The sequence below is a fragment of the Tinamus guttatus genome, unplaced genomic scaffold (genome assembly GCF_059628265.1).
Source record: "Tinamus guttatus ecotype Peru unplaced genomic scaffold, ASM5962826v1 Tinamus_guttatus_pri_ptg000741l, whole genome shotgun sequence".
Classification (NCBI taxonomy): domain Eukaryota; kingdom Metazoa; phylum Chordata; class Aves; order Tinamiformes; family Tinamidae; genus Tinamus; species Tinamus guttatus.
In genome coordinates, this window is record NW_028289275.1 from 83161 (window position 1) to 102318 (window position 19158).

Sequence of the window (19158 nt, forward strand, 5' to 3'; positions counted from 1 at the left end):
CCTCTAGTCCTATCAGTGGCCACCACTGAAAAGAGACCATCACCGTCCTCTGCACTCCCTCCCTTGAGGTATTTATAGACACTGATTAGATCCCCTCTCAGCCTTCTCTTCTCCAGGCTGAACAGGCCCAGCTCCCTCAGCCTCTCCTCATAGGGCAGATGTTCCAGGCCCCTGATCATCCTTGTGGCCCTGAAAGATGCTCATGAAGCTTTTCCCAACCTCAGTCCTGAGTGGGATGGGAAACGAGTCATGGAAGAGCAGGGCGCTCTTGCCTTCTGGCCTTTTTTTCAGGTTTAGCTACTTGAGAGTCTCCATGGGTGGCATGGCACCATGTGGACAACTGCCCAGCCAACGCTTTTCCCTTGGGTGCTCCTAGGTGAAGAAGTGTCGCAAAGGCACATGTGGGTCTGGGTTGGCAGCAGACGTGTTAGCACAACATGATGATCCCATCTCGGATCCCGTGGCCCTTCCTAACGTTGAGTAAATGCTTTTGGTCTCCCATTTCTGGATCTGTTCAACCAGTGATAACTAACCCACAGGCAGGGGAAGGGAGGAACTGCCACTGGATGTAAAGTCCTGCAAATAGCATGAATGTAGATTATTTGGTTCTTTTATTGGTAAATTCCTGCAAAAAAAAAATACAAGTAAAGAGGAAAAAATGAATTGCCAGTTTTGATTCTCTTTGTGGTGGTCCCCACTAAGAAAATATGTTACAGGAGATGTCTGGCAAACTGCAAAACCATGGTTAAACATCTCTGCTTTCTTTAAGAAATTGCCATATCTAGAAACAAGACAAAAAGCTGATGCAGTTGAGATTTTTGAAAAAATAAAAAAGTCATTATTTTTAGTGATATGGACATACATCTATCTTTTCTAGCTCTCTTCTTTTTTTTTATGTATTAATGTTCTTCTGCTTTAATCCAGGGTCGGGCTCTCTCCCAAGGCCACATAAGAGTGAGAATGGTGACTCAGATCTTGTCTTTTCTATGAGATCTGCTTAAAAATAATGATTTGGAGGAAAACTAGATTGTCAACACTAACATTATGACCTTGTTATCTAGATAGATGGTTCAGAGCTCCAATCAAGAGTTTCGCTTTCTCCATATATCTCACAGAACTTAACATTTTTGAGTCCAACACCTGCTTTTGGCAGTGCTGACCAAGACAGCCCTGCTGACTTTTGTTGTGGCTTTAGAAAGCAGTGGATTTGTCAAGGTAAATCAGATCTGCAGTCACCCAAAGGGAATTAATGTGAAATGCTTCAATGTTAGTTTTACAGTCACTTTAATAGCAGTGACGATGCTATTAAACTGATCAGTCCATATTTAACTCTTATTTGCACTCAACTGGAATAAATACTCTGCTTTTAAAAGGAAGAATTTTACAGAGGAAAAAACCTATTTTAAACCTCCAAGACAGGCTGAGATCTAGGTACTGTTTAGTGCAATAGGGTTTAGGGTCCTGCCTCATCCCTCCTCCTCCTCCTCTGCCTCTTTCCCTCCACCCCTACTGCGATGTTAAAACATCTCTGATGTGATATGATCAGGCTTGGGATGGGTTATCCAAGGCCAGGGACTGGGAATCCCACATTGGGAAGGACCAAGCAGCATCTTTAAATCCAACCCCTCTTTGCAACAGAGAGAATCTGACACCAGGGTGCAAAACCTTTCATTTTGCTTGTAAAGTGAGGGGCTGGAATATATTGCAGGGCACAAGGGCCAGAAACTGAGATGGAGCAACAGTGCTGAAATCTGTTTTTTTTTTTTTTTTCTTTTTCTTTCCTTTCTATTTTTAAACAGAGGCTCATAGAGATTTGTTACAGGTCAGGAAAATTTACGCTGTGATTTGTAGGAGATGAATGGACTTTTAAAATCAATTTTGCGGTCCCCCGTGTCCGGTGGGTGCCAATCACTGCGCGCGGGCGCTGCCGGGTTCGTCTTGCAGGATCATTAGGATTCCAGGGCTGCTTTCACTATGTGCAGGGCGAATCGAGCCGCCCCTTAATGGAATTGAGCTACCTGACCTTAATGTGTGACTGATATTTAATTTGAAGTTTCTCCGAATGCTGGCAGGCTGCAGCCATGCACAGCCTCAGCCCCGAGAAGACATCAAAATAAATTAAATTTAATAATTAGCAGGAATCCTTGGGGCTTCGAGGTCACATCTGGAGCTAAGCGGGGTGTTTTTTTCCTTCTTCTTTGAAACCGCATGGATTCCTGGCAGGCTCCTGTGTGCTGTGGGGAGGAGGTGACACAGTGTGTTCACCTTGAACTGAAGGACAGTTCTGTGCTGGTCCCTTTGGGACATATCCCTGCACCTTGGCTTCTACCATCCATCTTGGTTGCCGTCAGTTCACCAGGATGATGTGTTCTGAAACCAAGATCCTTGGGGGTTCCCCAGGTGAAGATTCACCTGGTGTCAGGAGCAAGAGAAGGAAAAGCAGGATAGGGGCACCCCAGCACTGGGGGACCTCCTCAGGGGGAGGCCATGGGTCTCTGTCCCAGTTTGAGGTAGATCCTGAAGACTGAAAGTAGGAGGAGACGGGACCCCAGACTGGCCTTTTGCCATGTGTGTTCCCTCCTTGCTGGATTTGGGAGCTGGTCTCTCTAATTACAGTCTCCTAAGTGCCTCCTGAAGGTCCAGGACTATCGCTTAGTCAATATCATTTTGAGATCCTCTGGTCAGGTCTCCAGGCTTTGAGATGCAAGAGTGATCTCCACACAAGCAGCTTAGCACAGAGCTTTCCTATGGTCCACAAGTCTGCAGCTCTTGGTAGAAACTCACTCCTGTGGGTTTTCTTTGGCTCGTGTTGTCAGCAGTGACAATGTGCTCATCAGTCCAGGTACCCCCGCTGAGGTGGTGAGTGTAATGTCCTGCAAGAATCAGGTAACACCGGAGACCTTGATGGTCCCACGTGAAATGATGGCATGGTCCCTCAAGGCTCATCAAGAGCCCATGAGGATGCACATCCTGGTGGAGGGTCACCAAGTATGCAAAATGCCTTTCTGCAGGTGGAGGAGAGGATCTGGTTGCACCATTCAAAGCCAAGTTTGCTCTCAACCCCCTTCTAGCTTCCTGCTTTGCAGAATGGGGCACATTCACCAGCCTGGTTCTGTGTGTGCTGGGCAAGCTCTGCGCTCCCCGCGTGCTGTTTAGCAGCAGAGTTCACTGCCTTGGGAGCGCCGCGATTTGCCGCGGCGCTAGGAGTCTGCTGGAAGGCTCCGCCGAGGAACCGAAATCAAACAAATTCCAAACGGGCTCACAAATGAAGCTGAAAGGTCACAACGATATCAAGCGAGGGGTCGTGCGCTGCACGGCAAGCCTCTGCTAAATATCAACCAAAGATTAGTCCATCCCCTCCGAAAGGCAAGAGCTATAAAGGCTCTGAACACCTTCTGCTGCGCAATCAGACCCACAGTGGCTAAAAATGGTACAAGCCACCTATCAAAGGGAGATACAACTTCAGGAACAGCAAATTCGAGGGAAAATGTCAGGCCAGTGATGTATGTGAAAATGAGTTTGGAAGATTTGTAGGTTTTAAGGCCAAAAGGGACCTGGAGATCATGTGATCAGTGCTAATTAATTGGGCATTTTGCCGAGTGTCGTCATCCCGGTTTAACCAGCAGCTGTGAAGCAAAACATGGTCTGTCTGCTGGCCGCACGTCCCAGCTCTGGAAATAGGAGCATTGCATCCCATACAGCTGGAATGGAGGGGAAAACGCTGTAAAAGATGAATTTCTGGGGTGGAGGAAAGCTTGAATCCATTTGAGATTGGCTAACTGCTTATTTAGGCCTGCATTGAGGTGGGAAAAGCCAGTCCTCAGTCAGATTGTGTTGTATAGTTGGATCTGCCATTTCTGAATATCCATTTAAAACATCACCAAATCCTGTATTTATTTGAAAAAGTTGGCTTTTAAAAAGCTGTGTCTGACATCAGTGCTGTCTGTCAGTGCAGGAACTTTGCCAAACTCAGATTTCATCAGGGAAAGAGGAAGAGCAGAGTCAAGGAATCAGTTTAGCTGGAGCATGAATGTTCAGCAAGGCTGTGGATTCCTCAGCCAGGTCACCAAGCTTCTTCTAACTATATCATAATTATTCATCTTTCAATGTTTTTGGCCCTTGTGATGACCTGAGTTGCTGGTGGATTCACTGAGTCTGCCCTGGTCCTATTGCTGGTCTCCAGCACTGGATCCCCCATGGTCTCAAGAGGATCAGGACCAGGACAACACCAGGTGTTTAGAGAGTGTTTAATCAATCAGGCCTACAAATGGTTTACAGGTTACTGTAACCTGGGTGAGCTCCTCAAAATGAAAGAGAATGAAAATCTTTATTTATATCTGTACATGTGGCCCCGAGCGCTGAATTCCTCCCAGATTCCATCTTTGTCTCTCAATAGCAGGGCTGGCTTTGGAAAACAAGTGAATGGAGGTGATCCAGTACCACCAACAGCCTCTCCAAGGCAGTTTGCTGGTGGAGGGGTGGGCTGTGTAACCTCTGCGTGTGGGTTTCTGAGTCAGAGGGAATGGAGCAGCACCCTCTCGAGAGAGGAAAATATTCCTGTCTGTGAGGGCTCAACAAATCCTCTGTTAGGAGTGGTACAAATCACAACTGGAGGTCAGCTCAGGTCCCATACAGGCTATTCATTCCTGCACACAATAAGAGGAGACAGTACTCAAAAAAAAGAGTAAAACAAAAAAAGTTGAAGGGAGATAATCCATCCTGCTGGTTCCCTGGCGACCTTACCTTTGGCTGAGCCTGGTTTAAGGTGTCCCCTCACCTGTGCTGTGTCCCATGTGATGGGCCCCCTTCTTCTCCCACCAGCTCTGCTGCATCCCTGGTGCTTCCCATAGACTGAGGCATCTACCATGCACAACCACATTCCCTGAGGTCGATTTCAGGCAAGTTTCTCAGCCTCGGCCACTCCTCTACACTCAGTTTAGCTCTGTTTGACCCATTGGACTAAGCAGCCAGGGAGCAAACTTCTGAAGGCTGCATCTTCCTTGAAGAAGATGGAAGATTTTGCTGCCAATTTCCCTCTTCATCCTTGTGCAATCTCCCCATTTTGCTATGCCTCTTACTCCTCCTGCGGTGTTTGACCATATCTGAAAAGGAAACAAAATTTAAAAATTATAGGTCTCCTTTGGATCACAGCTTGCATGCAGGCCTCTCGTCACTGAGTAGTTCCTTCTTGGATTTGCCAGTAGTCTTTGATGTTCATGGGCAGTTCTGCAGGACTTATTTTGGTTATGGTGGTGTCATTTGCTTCTTTATGCTAACTTAATTACCAGTGCCCTATTGCCTTTAAGTCTAAAAGGAAAAATAAAAATGAGCCCTCCAGTGAAGACAAGCCCACGGAGTGCAGCTGGACTGTCTTCCCTTTTTCAGGTAGATTAAAGCTAGCACAGGTAGTTTTGCAGCATGGATGTACCTCATGCGTTGACCTGCTGCTAAGCAAATTCTTCCCAGCCTTGGACCATGACTGGCACCCAGCCGTGCGAGCTGGGTTATTTCCCACCCAAAAAAGACTTGTTTAGTTGAATGTAGCTTAGACGTGGCGTTGCAATTTGCTATGCTAAAAATCTTCACCAGGGCATCATTGCCGCCAAGCGGGTCTTCGTTCTTGGGTGACCACATGCACTCGCTGCACTGTGTTGAGGTAGTTTCACACCAGAGCCTTCTTGCTGGGACAAGGGGAGACATCCACAAGCATCCCTGTGTCTTCAGGCTGTTTGGTGAGTCGCCTGGACGTGCTGCTGCTGCAGGTCTGCACTGTCTGTGGGCAACGCGGTGGGTCCCAGGTTTGCTTGGAGAGAGCCGCAATTAAAACAGCAATCCGTCCTTGAAACATTGCCGACGTTGATTAAAGGGCTCGGGGAATTTTCCAGCGGTTTAGCCTGTGCTGAGCTGGCCTTTGCTCAATGTGCCAAAAAATTGAATAATCTGGCATTGCAAGGCACCTCTGGAAATCCCAGCTGGGTGAACAGAGCTGGCTGCAACGCCAGCCCTGCACAAAAGGCGTTGATCCTTTTAAAGAGGGAAGATTAAAAAAGCAAGATATTCAAGAAATGGCACTGTGGAATATGTGTGTCTGGGGGAAAAAGAAAGAGGAAGGAAAGAAATAAAGAATTTGAAAAGCTGCAATTCCTTCAGTATAAGCTGCTTTTTCAAAATTATCTGAAGGTAGGAAAACAAATCCCAAACATTTTTCCTTTTTTCATTTTACATTCTTAAGCTGGAAAAAAAAAAGGCTTATGAGATTTAAGCTATTTATTACTAAGTAAAACGGCATCTGGTCTCTGTGCTTCTGTGCCAAGTTTTGGCCTCATGGGAGCACAAATGTTGAGAGTTACGAGCCCCTCGAAAGGGAGGTTTATGACAGAAACATGGACTTGAGCTCAACTCTGTCGGGGCTGCTGGATGTTGTTAGAGTGTTTCAGAAGCCGGGAAGTTAGGGAAATAAGACACTGCCCGTGACATGGAGCCATCCCTGCAGCATCCCGCCTGATTGCAGCTGGGCCACCTACAGCCCTACTGCTGCTGCCCGTGATGTTATCACTTATTCACTGATGATTACTCCTTGCTATTGGATTTACCAGTAAGATTACGCATTTATTTCTCAAGTGTTGTGCATGCAGCAGTAGAGAAATTGGATACTCTTGATAGGATAAGCACGAATTTGCTTTCGATTTCCCCGAAACGTGGTGGCAAAGTGAGTCCCTTGCCATTAGGACTTCAGCAGGAGGGTAAATCATTTGTAAACAGGTGGCTTTTCACGCCATAAGGGAGAGATGCTGTCATCCATTCTGTCCTCCTCCACAGAACACCCTAAGTTAATTCCAGCTGGAGCCGGGGACCTCTCTCAGGGGACAAGTGTAGGATGCGCTTGCAGCTTCTGGGAAGCAGCCTGGATGTGCTGGTCTTGGCTTTAGCATCATCTTTGGGGCCATCTCCCGTTTTCTGCCTCCTTCCTGGCTGTGGCCCAAAGAGCCTTCCCACCAGGATGAGCCTCAGCTCCCAGGTGGCACAGCAAAAGGCTCGGGGAGCTCTGGTTCAGCTCCTTTCTCCCAGCACTTTCTCCCCAAACTTCTCCTGTAATGGTACCTGTATGGATGACTTCACATTTTACCCTATAAAATGCATATTTCTTGCTGTCTGCATAGAGATCTTTCTCATATATTATTACCACAAGGCTTAGCAGCGCTCACTAATGCCAAGGCCTCATGCGGAAATGTAAAGCATTATTTCTGCATCGAGAAGCTCATGCGTGTACTCAAAGCACAGCTCGCTCTCTCTCTCCTGGAATGACACATTCCTATAACCATCAGGATGTTGGGTTTAGCAGGGAATAGGCCTCCAGGCTCTTTGATTTCAGCTGCTTATTCCCAGAGGGCAGAGACGGGGCACGGGGTGGCCGGGTTTACCTGGGCTCCGGTTCAGGGCAGGTGAGCCGCTGTGGGGCAGCTCTGTACCATGGTTATAGGTCCGATTAGCATCTCGGATTGCTCGGGGGTAAAAATCCATTCCATATCCCTGGCGAGCGTTATGCACCGCAGCTGGCACGTCTCAGCAGGGTTTCGGAGGCAACCTAAGCATGGTGTAACCGGTCCCTCTGCAAGAGTGTATCCTGCATCGTGACTCTGCTCCTTGCTGCTCCCCGCGGCGTAAATCATGAGACCTCAGCATTAATAATAGCACTAATTACATACTGGGCCCTTTCTTTAATTGCCTGCCTGACTTCTTGCTTGTCCTAGGCCTGCTCTCGTTCTGTGAGATCTGACACATGCTTTCAGGGGTATGTTTCTGCAGGGGGAAATGTTGGAGCTGTGCACTGTTGACAATAGTCTGGGGATTTGGGGTTGATTTAGCACGGGAAGTCAGCAAAGAGGAAAGCCTGGACTGCAGCAGCATCCCCTGTTCAACCCAAGGGGCTGTTCCCAGAAATACTGAGATGGACCATGACCTCCTGCCCAAATTGCTCCCGCTCACTCCGGCGCTGTGCTGACGTGCTGGGTAGGACCTACCACTTTGCAAATAAATAAAGAAAGCAGGAAAAGCCAACTGGAAATTACAGCCGCATCTGAGAGTCAAGATGAAAAAGTGGAGAAGGATGAGATCAGTACAGGATAACCTCCCATAAAATCATGTCCTCTGGGTTTTTGGGAGCCCTTTCAAGCACCATTCCAGCCTCTCCCCAGAGGTCTAAACCTCCTGAGACAAACTGTGCCCCAAAGCCCCTTGGAAAGGGCAGTGTCCTGAGGAGAAGGTGGCTCTGCAGATGACAGCAGGCCAGAGTGGGCTGTCTTAGGTCAGGTTTTCCTGCCTTTCCTTGAAGTCTGGCTTGTGGCTACAAGGCTGGTAGGTCACCAGGGCTCTGATGGCTCTGTGGGGAGCTGGATGAGGGAGCCCAACCTGCATTCATGATGTCACCTTGTATAGAAGGAGGGACTAGTGCTGACCCCACATTCCAGCATTGGCTAAATCACATCCCTGAGCCCCCTTTGAGAGCTGATGGAGGCTGCAATGGGAACCATCTATTTCAAGTCAGTCAAAAGCATCTTGTGGGGAAATTGAGGCACAGGGTGAGGGCTCCACTCTTGTGTTGCCTTTGGGGCCTTCCTGGCATCTTATCTCCAGGACTTCCATAAAACTCTGGTCACCAGCTGCCCATGGCAGGTGGTGAGGAGCAGCCGAGGGTGTCTCAAGTGAGGTTCTCAGCAGCTCCAAGGGGCTGGCTAGTGCCACGTATCAGATTCCCCTTTCCAGACAACTGCTCCTGGCTCCTTGTTGCCTGCCAAAGCCCAGGGCTCCTGCATGCACAAGTCAGCACGTCTCCACATTCCCCGCGCCCCGTCACGGAGAGGACTCAGTGCCTCCCCACCAGGATGCAGGCAAGATTTCTTTTTTTGTTTTTGTTTTTATTTTTATTTTTCTGAGTCAAGGGTGAATTTCTTTCCCCAGCTGATTTTTTTTCCCCCCATTTTCAGGTTGGGGAAAGGCAAAGAGCACTCTATGCTCCACGCTTGAAAGTTGCTCCAGGTGTCCCCACCACAGACTGGTGGCTCTGGGACTCTTCATAACACCTCTGTGATGTTTAAGGACCTCTCGTGCCCCTCATCCATGAGGACATGCAGCCCCATGAGCGAAACGCTCCAAGGGGAATTAGAGGCGGTCAAAGATCCCTTTGGTCAGAAGATGCAAAAGTCCCTTTGGCCAAGCCAGTGCCATGATGGATTGCTGAGGGATTTTGCATCCCATAGAGAACCCCAACTGCCCTCTAATTTCATTATTTGTTTTATTTTTATTTTATTTTCGCATTTTGCTTGCAAACCGGGCTGGCAGGCCCCGGGGCTGGCCGGAGCGCCCGGCTGCCGCGTGCATCTGCTGCAGCCCCGCACGCAGAGCGGGCTCACGTTACGGCCGCGCGCGGCGGGGGGACAGCTGGGGAAACCCGAGGAGCCAGCCACGTCCCCCCGAAACGCCCCTGCGCTCCCCTGCCCCTCTCGTGCCCGTCTGAAAACCAGACTTTAGGATAAATCTCTAATTAAAGCAGAGTGTGCCGCATAAAAGTGAAAACAACAACGAATTAAGACATGTAGGTTTGTCTGCAGGGTTTCGCCTTTCCCTGCTGAAAACACTGCCAAATTCAGTGAGCTCCCATGAAACACCATTCAACACCCTTGCCTTTTTTTTTTTTTTTTGGTCCCTCAAAGCTAGTGGGAAACTTTGAAAAAGCCCTGTCTGTGCAAATAGACACCACTGTCCTGCAATAGCATCAGGGCTGCCAGCCTCTATCTCGTCACTCTTCCTCCCTGCTCCCAATTCCGGGAAGCAATCGGAAACAAAACCTTGGGTTTTTTGTTTTGTTTTGTTTTATTATTATTTTTCTCATAACTGCAAGCAAAACGAGGGTTGGAACACGCAGTTTGCCTCTTGCTCGCACACGCCAGGGCCGCGGCTGGGGTTTGCACTAGACGCGTAGGACGTGAAGCTCTGCCCCGGGCTGGAGCCGAGCGGGATTGCGTATTAGTTTTGGCACGTTTCTCCCCGTTTCCTCAACGGGATGACAAAGCTGTTGGGAAAGGTGCTGAAAGCGCGTCGGCATCCTTCCCATCTGATCTCCTCCTCCTCCTCTCCTCGTCCTCCTCGCCTTGCAGCTTGCTCTCCTCCAGCCCCAGGCACATGGCTGTGTTCTGCACATCATATCTATGCCTGTGCAAGGCAGCTGGGTTTTTGTGTGCCTGAGCACACAGTGGCTTGGTCTGGGGATTTCTGTATTTTTTACCCCCTCACATACACATTGTCATCTTCCACTCCCTCCTAGTAAGCCAATTTAACCCCTTTATTAAGGGTGTATTTATAAACCATTTGCAAAATGGGTTAATACATGGCTGGCGGCCAAAACCAAGGTGGATCCCATGATTTAAAGTTGCTGGGTACCGGCGTGTGCAAGTGGCTCCTGCCTCAACAAGCAAACCAAGTTGCTTTACCCCGGGGGGAAAATCTGGGGGAGATTTAATGATACAAAACAGATTTCCTTCCCCCAGGCAGCAACTGTCTGCTCAAGACACCCATTGTCAGCACGGGGTACATCCTGCACCCCCTTCCTCCAAAAATATGCCACCTCCATAAGGAAAAAAAATCCCATTTCAGGTTTTTATTCCTTTTTTCTACTACCCCTTGTCTCTCTGAGAGGATTACCCGTGAGCTGTGCATCTCTGCCACGGGTCAGTTTTTAATGAGCACATAAATCCCGATATCCTCTGAGCCTTACCGGGGAAAATATTGGCAGCTGGGTGAATTTGCATGTGCACAGGCACCGTCTAATCCTGACGGATGCTAAAGGAGAGGCCGCTCTCTCAGTACTGGCGAATCCCCAAGGACAGAATTCCCCAGTACATTTCTGTGATTAGATGTCACCTAGAAACCCGTAAAAATATATGAACGTGTCATGTCTAATGGTCCACCTGGGAGCACTGAGGAATCCTGAGTGTTGCTTTTAATGAAAAAAAAAAAGTCCAAACTGCCTCAAATAATGTATAGAAACAACAAATGCTGCGAGGGAAAAAATAAACTGAGGAGAACGCAACAAGGAGGAGGAAGTGATGAATTTCCAACAGTTTTGCACCAAATTCAAGTGCGATGTGAGTGGCAGGGTAGAAACTTCTGTGATGGCAAGCGGCCGAGCGAGTGCAGTAATCCCAGCTTTGGCATCATCTGTTAACTTCCCCCAAATGAATTGGAAGCTCCTAAATTTGAGACTGCAGCCTATCATGACAGAGAGGCTAAATGTCAGCCTGCCCAGAAAACACAGAGAAACCTCTAGAGCAAACCAGGGTCATGAAAATAGAAGCCCAGATTCCTTATTTCTTTTTTTACCTGTTGGAAACTGGCCAACTGCTTTGCACTACCATATTCACCAGATAAAGCTGTTCTATAAAATCCAATATTTCCAGTTATGCTGGGAGGAAAAGACAAATGAGGGAGGGAATAGCCCCCCTTGTTTTCTACATATGATGTGTGGTGAAGATACTTGCATGGAGAAAGGCATCTCTGATCTCCATGATGTTTGACCTCTACCAGTTAACTCCAGCAATAGGAGCAAGTTTTCTCCTTTGCTGGCATAGATGTGACATTCGACTCATCTTGGAGCTGCTGATCTGATGTTCCTTTGAGCTATTATCATCTGCCACATAAATAGCATGTAAATAAAAGGAATAGGGAAGAAGTAGCAAGACATTGAAAGAAAAAGGAGGAGGGGATTTCTGGCTGATGGAGAGAGCTAAGAAACTGGTTCTCCAGACCCCTGGATATGAGAGCAGAGCTAGTCATTCTAGGTGAAAGGAGCACCTCAACAGGCCTTACACAGCAAGAAGCCCCTCTGCTTCTGCTGCTTTGACCTGCCTGGATGGTTGCAGATGGGGGCACAAGGTCCAGACCAGTCTCAGATCAAGAGCTGTCTGCTACAGAGACATGGTGCAGGTTCAGAGCAACGAGGACCACATTGCTTCTGTAGAAAGGGCACTGGGCTTTCCTCCTCCATGCACAGATGAAGAAGATATGTATGTGCAGCAGGCACCACTGAAGCTGATAAGCTTTGGTTAGCTGTCTTTGAGGGAGACCATAAAAGATATCCAAGAGCCAAGCAGCACCCTTTCCTGTAAAATCAAGGTATCCTGGGGGAGAAGAACAACCCTCAGAAGCAGAAGGGCCACATCTTTGGAGCCTGTTGTGATAAATGTAGAGGACTCTACTGCAGTGATCCCAGAGTGACTTTCCTGCACTTCTTGGTGGGAAGTGTGACTCCTGGAGGATGTGCTTAGCAGCTCTGTTGCTTGATCATTCCCAACCTTGTTTCCTCTGCTGTAGAAATATCCTCCAGGCTTAGCTGAGCAGTGAAAATGTCAGCCCTGCTTTTAGAGGGAGCAGAAACAAAAGCTAGGCTGATATATCAGGGGATGTTCAGTTACAGGCTGCTTTCTGCTGTGCCAGATACTACTGTCCATGCAAAAGGCTGATTAAATACATTAATCAAATGTTCTTGAAGCATTTTATGGACCCTGATTTTGTGCTCCATTGCAAATGTGATCCAGGATCAAACTTTGGCTCAGGGAAGAGAATGAAGATGTGCTAGTGGATTAGCAGGTCCTGCTAAAGGGAGATACTTGTGAGGGGGGTTTGGGTCTTGGCCTCAGTGAGTTCTCTGAAGCAATGTTGCTTAGCTGGTGTCAGCAGCATGACCCTAAACTTGCTTTGTGTGCGAGATCAGCATGTGCCCTTGAAAAGAAGACTCCACCAAGACCCCTTGTGGCTAGACACAAGGAGCAGAATTGGGTAAACTTGGCAATAGATAACAGAGGGATGAAATACTCTGTTTTGTACTGAAAATGTTCTGTATTTATTTGCTAGGGCTTTCTGGGGGTCTAGTGCTCATGTGTTTGGTGAGTCTTTGCTCTTTTTTGTGCATGCTGCTTCAACTATGCCAGCAGATTTTATTTCTCTGTGGGGTTGGATTGCTACTAATAGGTGTAGATTTGCTGAAGTGTTCCCCAAAGTCTCTGTCTTCAGCATCCTCATCAGCAAATAGTTATTCATAGGGAATAAAAAGCTTCAGCACAGGATGGAGAATTATGTTGAGATGAGATGTTGATTTTTATTTAATCATATAGTCTCAGTTGCATCTTGATAGTACTTTTCCTACCAAGGGAAAAATACTGGTGAACTAGTGGGGACCAGAAAAAAAGCTGGTAAAAACTGCTTGTGTTCACTGAAAACACTAGATTTGTCCATTCAGCTGATTTACACAGCAGGGTTCATCAGAATGAGTAAAATCAGGTTGGAAACAGCCCTGTGTATGTGAACATAACCATGCACCAACTGTCTCAAAAGCAGGTGCTTCTCTCACTTAGTTTCAGCAGTCTAAATATTGGGTTCCCTTTAGTTTCCTACCACTTTCTGGCCTACAGGGAACTGTATGATCAAAGTCCCTTGCTAGACTGTCTTGGTGTGGGTGTAAAAACCCAGGTCCAGAGGCTCTTCAGATGTCATCCGCCCACTCTTTGCCCCTTGGCTCATCACAGCTCCTTGCCTGAGAAAGATGGATGCATCCATTAGTTCCGTCCATTAGATGCAACGGGGTCTCCTTTAAGGGAGAGCTTAATCTCCAAAGAAGTGATCTGGCAGGCTTTCCCTCACTTAAACTGGTGGATTTTCTTGTCCCTTCCCCGTCTGTTGTCCTCTGTTCCTGCATTTCTTTTAGCATATGAAGTGCAACTGCCTCCTGTGTTGCACTGGGCAGCTCTCATATAGTCTCTCAGGGGAATGAGCTTCACACAGCATTGCTTACTCTAGTTGTTTAAAAATCATGAGTTGACCATCCGAGGTAGCTAAAGAATACAAGCTGAAAATGCTTTTTATTTGTTTTCTGATTTCTGAGAGCTGTGCCCATCTCGCCAACTGTAGATACCTAAGAAATGTGCCTCCAAAGCAGGATTCACCTATTGTCTTAGATCTTGTTTCATATCTATGTAAACTTACCCGCCCTCCACTTATATCACTTTTAGAATGAGCTGAATTGTACTTTGGAGGGTCTTCTCTCCACGCACTCTCTCAATGAAGCATAGACTGCTTAGCCTTGGATGTCTCAGTTTCTGCTAGAAGGCAGGTGCCTCCTGCCTATCATCTCAATTGGTAGAGGATTAAGGATTAGTGGAAGTCTTTAGGTCATTAAGATTACAGAGGAAAAAGAACCAAATCTCAGGCTCCATCCCAACTCCAGGAACCAAATCCTACCATCCTGCATTTGCCCTTGCTCATGGGAGGACTATGGCTTCTCCAGACACTCAGGTTTGTCAGAAGCTCAGAAAAATCATTTTGCTAAATCAGTTTTAAACCTCCCAAAATTGAACTACAAGTCTTTAAATGCTTGGATGAGATTCCCCTTGGCCTTAAGAGAAAAAATAGCCACAGAGAATTAAATACTACCCTTTCTTCTGCTTTCTTACGGACTGCAAAAATTCTCCTATGAAATGTAGGGGGGAAGCACTAATATTTGTTACCCTGTATTGTGGTAAGACAGTTTTGTCTAAAATACTATCCAATGCTGTCCTTTGGAGAAAGTTCTTGTGTTTGGGTTCCCACCAGGATTAGCGCTCCAAACTGCACTCTTGCCTTTCCTTCAGGCCTCATGGAGATGTCATTCACCTGGGAGAACCGTCTTGCCAAAGCTGCTTCTTCATTGGGACAACTTGTGGCGAGTAGAGGGCAAGCAAATCACTGGAGTTGCCCTGCAAATGCCCAGCAAATACAGCAGCTGAAGGGCATCTCCCCAACATCACATGGTGCTGCTCAGTGTGGCTCTGAATCACAATCTCATTTTTCGGTTTGGAGACTTTCCCCATCCCACCCAGCAGTGAACTGGGCACAGGTCTGAGACATCAAAGATAACCTACAATGCCAGGGAGAGAACTTCATGGATCTGGGTTGGTAGCTCTGTCGTGGAAGAGCGGTGGGTCTGACTCCAGCTCCTCCAGATTTAATTAACAGGGTAGTTGAATTGTGCTGCTAGCTGGGGGCACGAGTGATTATCACCTTCAGAAGTTCTGCTGATGGTGGCATATGCATTTGTTATACCTAATGTCTCCCTCAGAGGGACATTACGGAGGATTATTCCGTATTTAAGAGACGCTGTGTGTAACTACTTCTGCACTGCTTTGCAAACCATTTTCTGCTAGCTCCTCTCCTGTTACTTCTCTTGCTGGCATCTGTCTGTGCATCTTTGGATTGCGTAAGGACGTGAACAGAAAGTGCTGAGGGCTCCTCAGGCTGCTGCGCTTGCCTGGCCCTGTCTGCAGACAGACAGGAGATGCAAGCAGAAAAGTTTTTAGGATCTGGGTCAAGACAATGTGTGCAAGCCAGGGGCGGCACGTGGGGTTTCACGGTGCTGTTGCTCCTGGATATTTTGTTTAATAGGATTAAAAACAAAACAAAAAACACTCAATAAGAGTTTTTAAGAAGTTCAGGTGTTCAAAAGACAGCCTAAATTGCAGGTCTTCTGTACTGGGGCAGATGCTTGGTGGAGAGGCATCTCTAGTAGCTCACTTGACTAGTCTCATCCTTCAGCTCCGAACTGCCTGTCTAGTTTAAGAGCCCCAAAGTTTTGCCATCATGCCTGTAAATTCTCTGGGAAAGTATGAATTAATGCATCGCGTTGAGCCAAGGGTCCGTCTAAGCAAGGATCTCGAGGGAGATAAAGGCCATTGCCAGATGTTTTCAAAAAAATCCTCTGCTATGGATATTGTTCACACCTCATTTCTTCCTCGTTCCCACTAGTTTAGCTGTTTATTTCATAGAAGTTTGCGCTGGGGTTTCTGTAGCCATTTTCTCTGTGCACGTAGATTATAAGGCTCGCCTATTGAAAAGGGGTCTCTGCAAATATCTGTGGTCTTAATCCCTGTACTCAAAGGTGGAAGGTGTTGGATTCATGCCTTGCAGTCAGTGAAAGATGATTTCTTAGAGGAGAGATTATTTTCTTGCCTTTGAGGCATTTCCAGATGAACAAAGAACACCTTGCATTGTACAGAAAGTCAACAACCTTTAAAAAAAGAAAATCTGTGAGCCGATAGCCTGCAAGAGAGTAGTTCAGACAACCGACCTTTTCCCTTCTCTAACAGGTTGAGACTTTTTTTTTTCACTTTAAGAAAGAGAAACCAAGCCAAAGCAAAGTTTTCATTAGTATGCATTTAATTTTTGAGCCAAAAAGTCACTTTGAATCAAAAAGCCAACAATTTTCCCCCAATACTTTTTGAAGGTGGAAAAGTATTAGTCTAAATTGACATATCCCTACAAATCCCCCTGATTTTGGCTAATTGACCTGTCCTTTTTTCCATTTTTATTTTTTTTTTTTCTTTTCCCCCTTTCCATCAGAAAGCAACGGCCACGCGCCCAACGCCCGCCCCATCGCGGTGGCCGGGCGTCCTGCCGTGACCGCGTCCGCGCTCTTCTCTTGCAGGTGCTCCCTTTCAAAGGTCTCAGCATCCCCATGCTACCTCCTGCCGGCACTTCCACCTGGCTCCCCAAGCTCAGCTCTCGGCCGACTTCGCCGTGCAGGCCCAGCCGGGGCTGGCGGCCCACATGGCCCCCGCGCACCAGCACAGCGGCCCCCTGCACCAGCCCCTGGCCCCGGTGCCAGCCCTGTCCTTCCAGGACGTGGCGGGACCCTCCTTCCTACCTCAGGCGCTACACCAGCAATACCTCCTCCAGCAGCAGCTCCTCGAGGCCCAGCACCGCCGCCTCATGCCCCATCCCAGGTAAGGGCGTTTCGCTCTCGAGCAGATTTAAAATTGTTTTTCCAGAGCATATCCAGCAGGATGGGGGGAGTCTCTTGTGCTCCGTCCTCCTGCAAGGCGTCTTTGGCCAAGGGTGCAAGCCTGGTGTGGTGCTTGCTGAGTGTGGAAGAGCTTTGGCAAGTTGGGCTGTGGGCTTCCAAAGGACTTTTGTCAATAGCTCTGGCTATGTCTTTCATGTGGAAATTAATGCTGTGCACATCCAATTAGTCCCAAGTCAGCTACTGTTGTCACTCATAGGAGAATAATGGCCACAACACGTTGGATTTGTAGTGAACCTGCTCTAGTTCACAGAAAAAGCAGTAGACTGAATGCACAAGCTAAGCTCTTACGGCTTTTGTTTCAAAATCACAAGATATTCCACCCATGTGCCATAAGTGTTTGATTTTGTACATGAAGAGATCACCGCTCTGGTCTGGACTTCCTGGCTGTGCTCTGGCTGCATGAGGAGTGAAGGATGCTGTTGATTTTCTGAAGCACGTTCAGTCAAAAAAGCAGCCTAAATTCACACTGGGCTGATGATTGCAAAGAGAATTACTGTTTATCCACAGAGGTGCAAATGGATGTCTGGTCTTGTTCTGAGTACACTTCTTGAGTGAGAGATTTAAGTAATAAGTAGGATAGGAAGATGTTTTTGGAAACACGTGGAAGCTTCTCGTGGGTTGTGCCCAGGGATCAAAGGCTGGTGAATGATCCCTTGCAATTGGGAAGGCTGCTGCAGGCAGAAAAATCTTTTTTTCCCTATGCTTTCTGTCTGCAAATCATGCCTCCTTATCCTTATTTTGTTTTGCATAAGCTGGATTTTAGGTGTATTTAATGATTAGTTAATAATTGGGTAGCAAGTATATGAGAGGCTGAGGCGCGGATGACACGAGCGTTTACCTCTTAGTCATAAGCCAAATTCAAAGAGAACCCTGGAGTACAATTCCATGCTGGAACTGCTTCTATAAATGCTGTTGGATGATATTTGGATGTCAGTTCTCAGATAAAAGAGATTCTGGCATAGAAGAGGTCTTGCCTGGATTCAAGGCCCTTTTCTACAAGCAGCCAGCATTGGAGGGACGTGTCCAAAACCTTACAGGGTTGGTGGGCACAGTCTTGCTACCAGGAACCTGGTCTGTACCTTCAAGAGAGGAGCCTCTGCTGTGGCTGCCCGATAAATTTATCTAGCAGTTTGCTTCTCCATTTGCTCCAGCATTTTCGTTGAGACTTACTTTGCAGTGGCATCATCCCTACCAGTAAGCAGGGACCCATTGCAGAGCTCAGGGCATGCCTCTGCAATGTGAATCATGCTTGTGCATCCAGCTTGCATCTCTTTAAATACAGAGAGGTTTTGGTAGGTGATGCTGATCAAGTGGCCCACATTCCTCCTCTGAGGGAAGGTAGTCCAAAAGGCCAAAAGTCATAAGGCAGGACTGGAGTCCCTAGGAAAAAAACCTACAATATTTTCCACTGCTTTCTGTTCTTTGCCCACAACGGCAGCAGAGGCACAGGAGGAGCCAGAGCCCCACCTGGTTGTCCAGTGTCCAGAGAAAGGTTGGATGGAGGAAGGAGGATACCAGCAGCATCCTCCATGCCTCTCATGCTTGCTTGTGTCCTCGTCCCGCAGGCGGGTCCAAGAGCGCATCTCTGTCCAGACTCACCGCTTGCACCCCAGCTTCGACTTCAGCCACCAACTGCAAACTCCACAGCCCATGGGGCCCCAGCCCAGGTACTTAGCTGAAGGCACGGACTGGTAAGTTTTCCACCTTTCCTTCCACCTAGTCTTTTGAATGAGATTTTCGGGGAAAAAAGTCCAGAGTGGGCTGGTGGTATTAGCCAATGTCATCCTGCCTCAAAGGCTTTGTGACTCATTAGATCTTACGCTGGCAGCAAGTAAAGAGGGAAAATCCTTGCTGGGAGGGCCACGAGTGCATGCGCAAGTCCTACACAAGGCTGAGCAGGCACATCATTTTGCTGGAGTAGTTTTTTGCAAATGTTTTGCTAGACGTGTGAGATAACACCAAGGCATCAGCATTCCCAAGCTCACTCTACCCACGGATGTAGAGTGCACCTTAAATAGCAACTTCTCCAGGGGATTTTCCTTCTGTAGGCCATCGCCTCCAGCAAAACATCGTCTAGGGGCTTTTTTCTGCAGACCAAAATCTCCGGCTGAACAAGATCTTCTGTAGTAAAAAGCACTCAAAAAGAGCAACCTCAATCCTTCCCATGCTGTAAATGAGGGGGGACAATGCTGCCTTAAATAGGGGGCAAAATGAATTAATGATAATGATAAAAAATGAGTTAATGATTTTTGCACCATGGTATTTGTTATCCT

General features: G+C 47.5%; 1 protein-coding gene across 1 annotated transcript in view; it reads left to right on the forward strand.

The window, feature by feature from the left end:
* ARK2C (arkadia (RNF111) C-terminal like ring finger ubiquitin ligase 2C) overlaps positions 1–19158 on the forward strand; it is a 37649-nt gene that overhangs the window by 11801 nt on the left and 6690 nt on the right. The window contains exons 2-3 of the mRNA XM_088537284.1: positions 16508–16805; positions 18451–18576. Coding sequence (XP_088393410.1) covers positions 16508–16805; positions 18451–18576 — 424 coding nt within the window. The remainder of the gene's footprint in view (positions 1–16507; positions 16806–18450; positions 18577–19158) is intronic.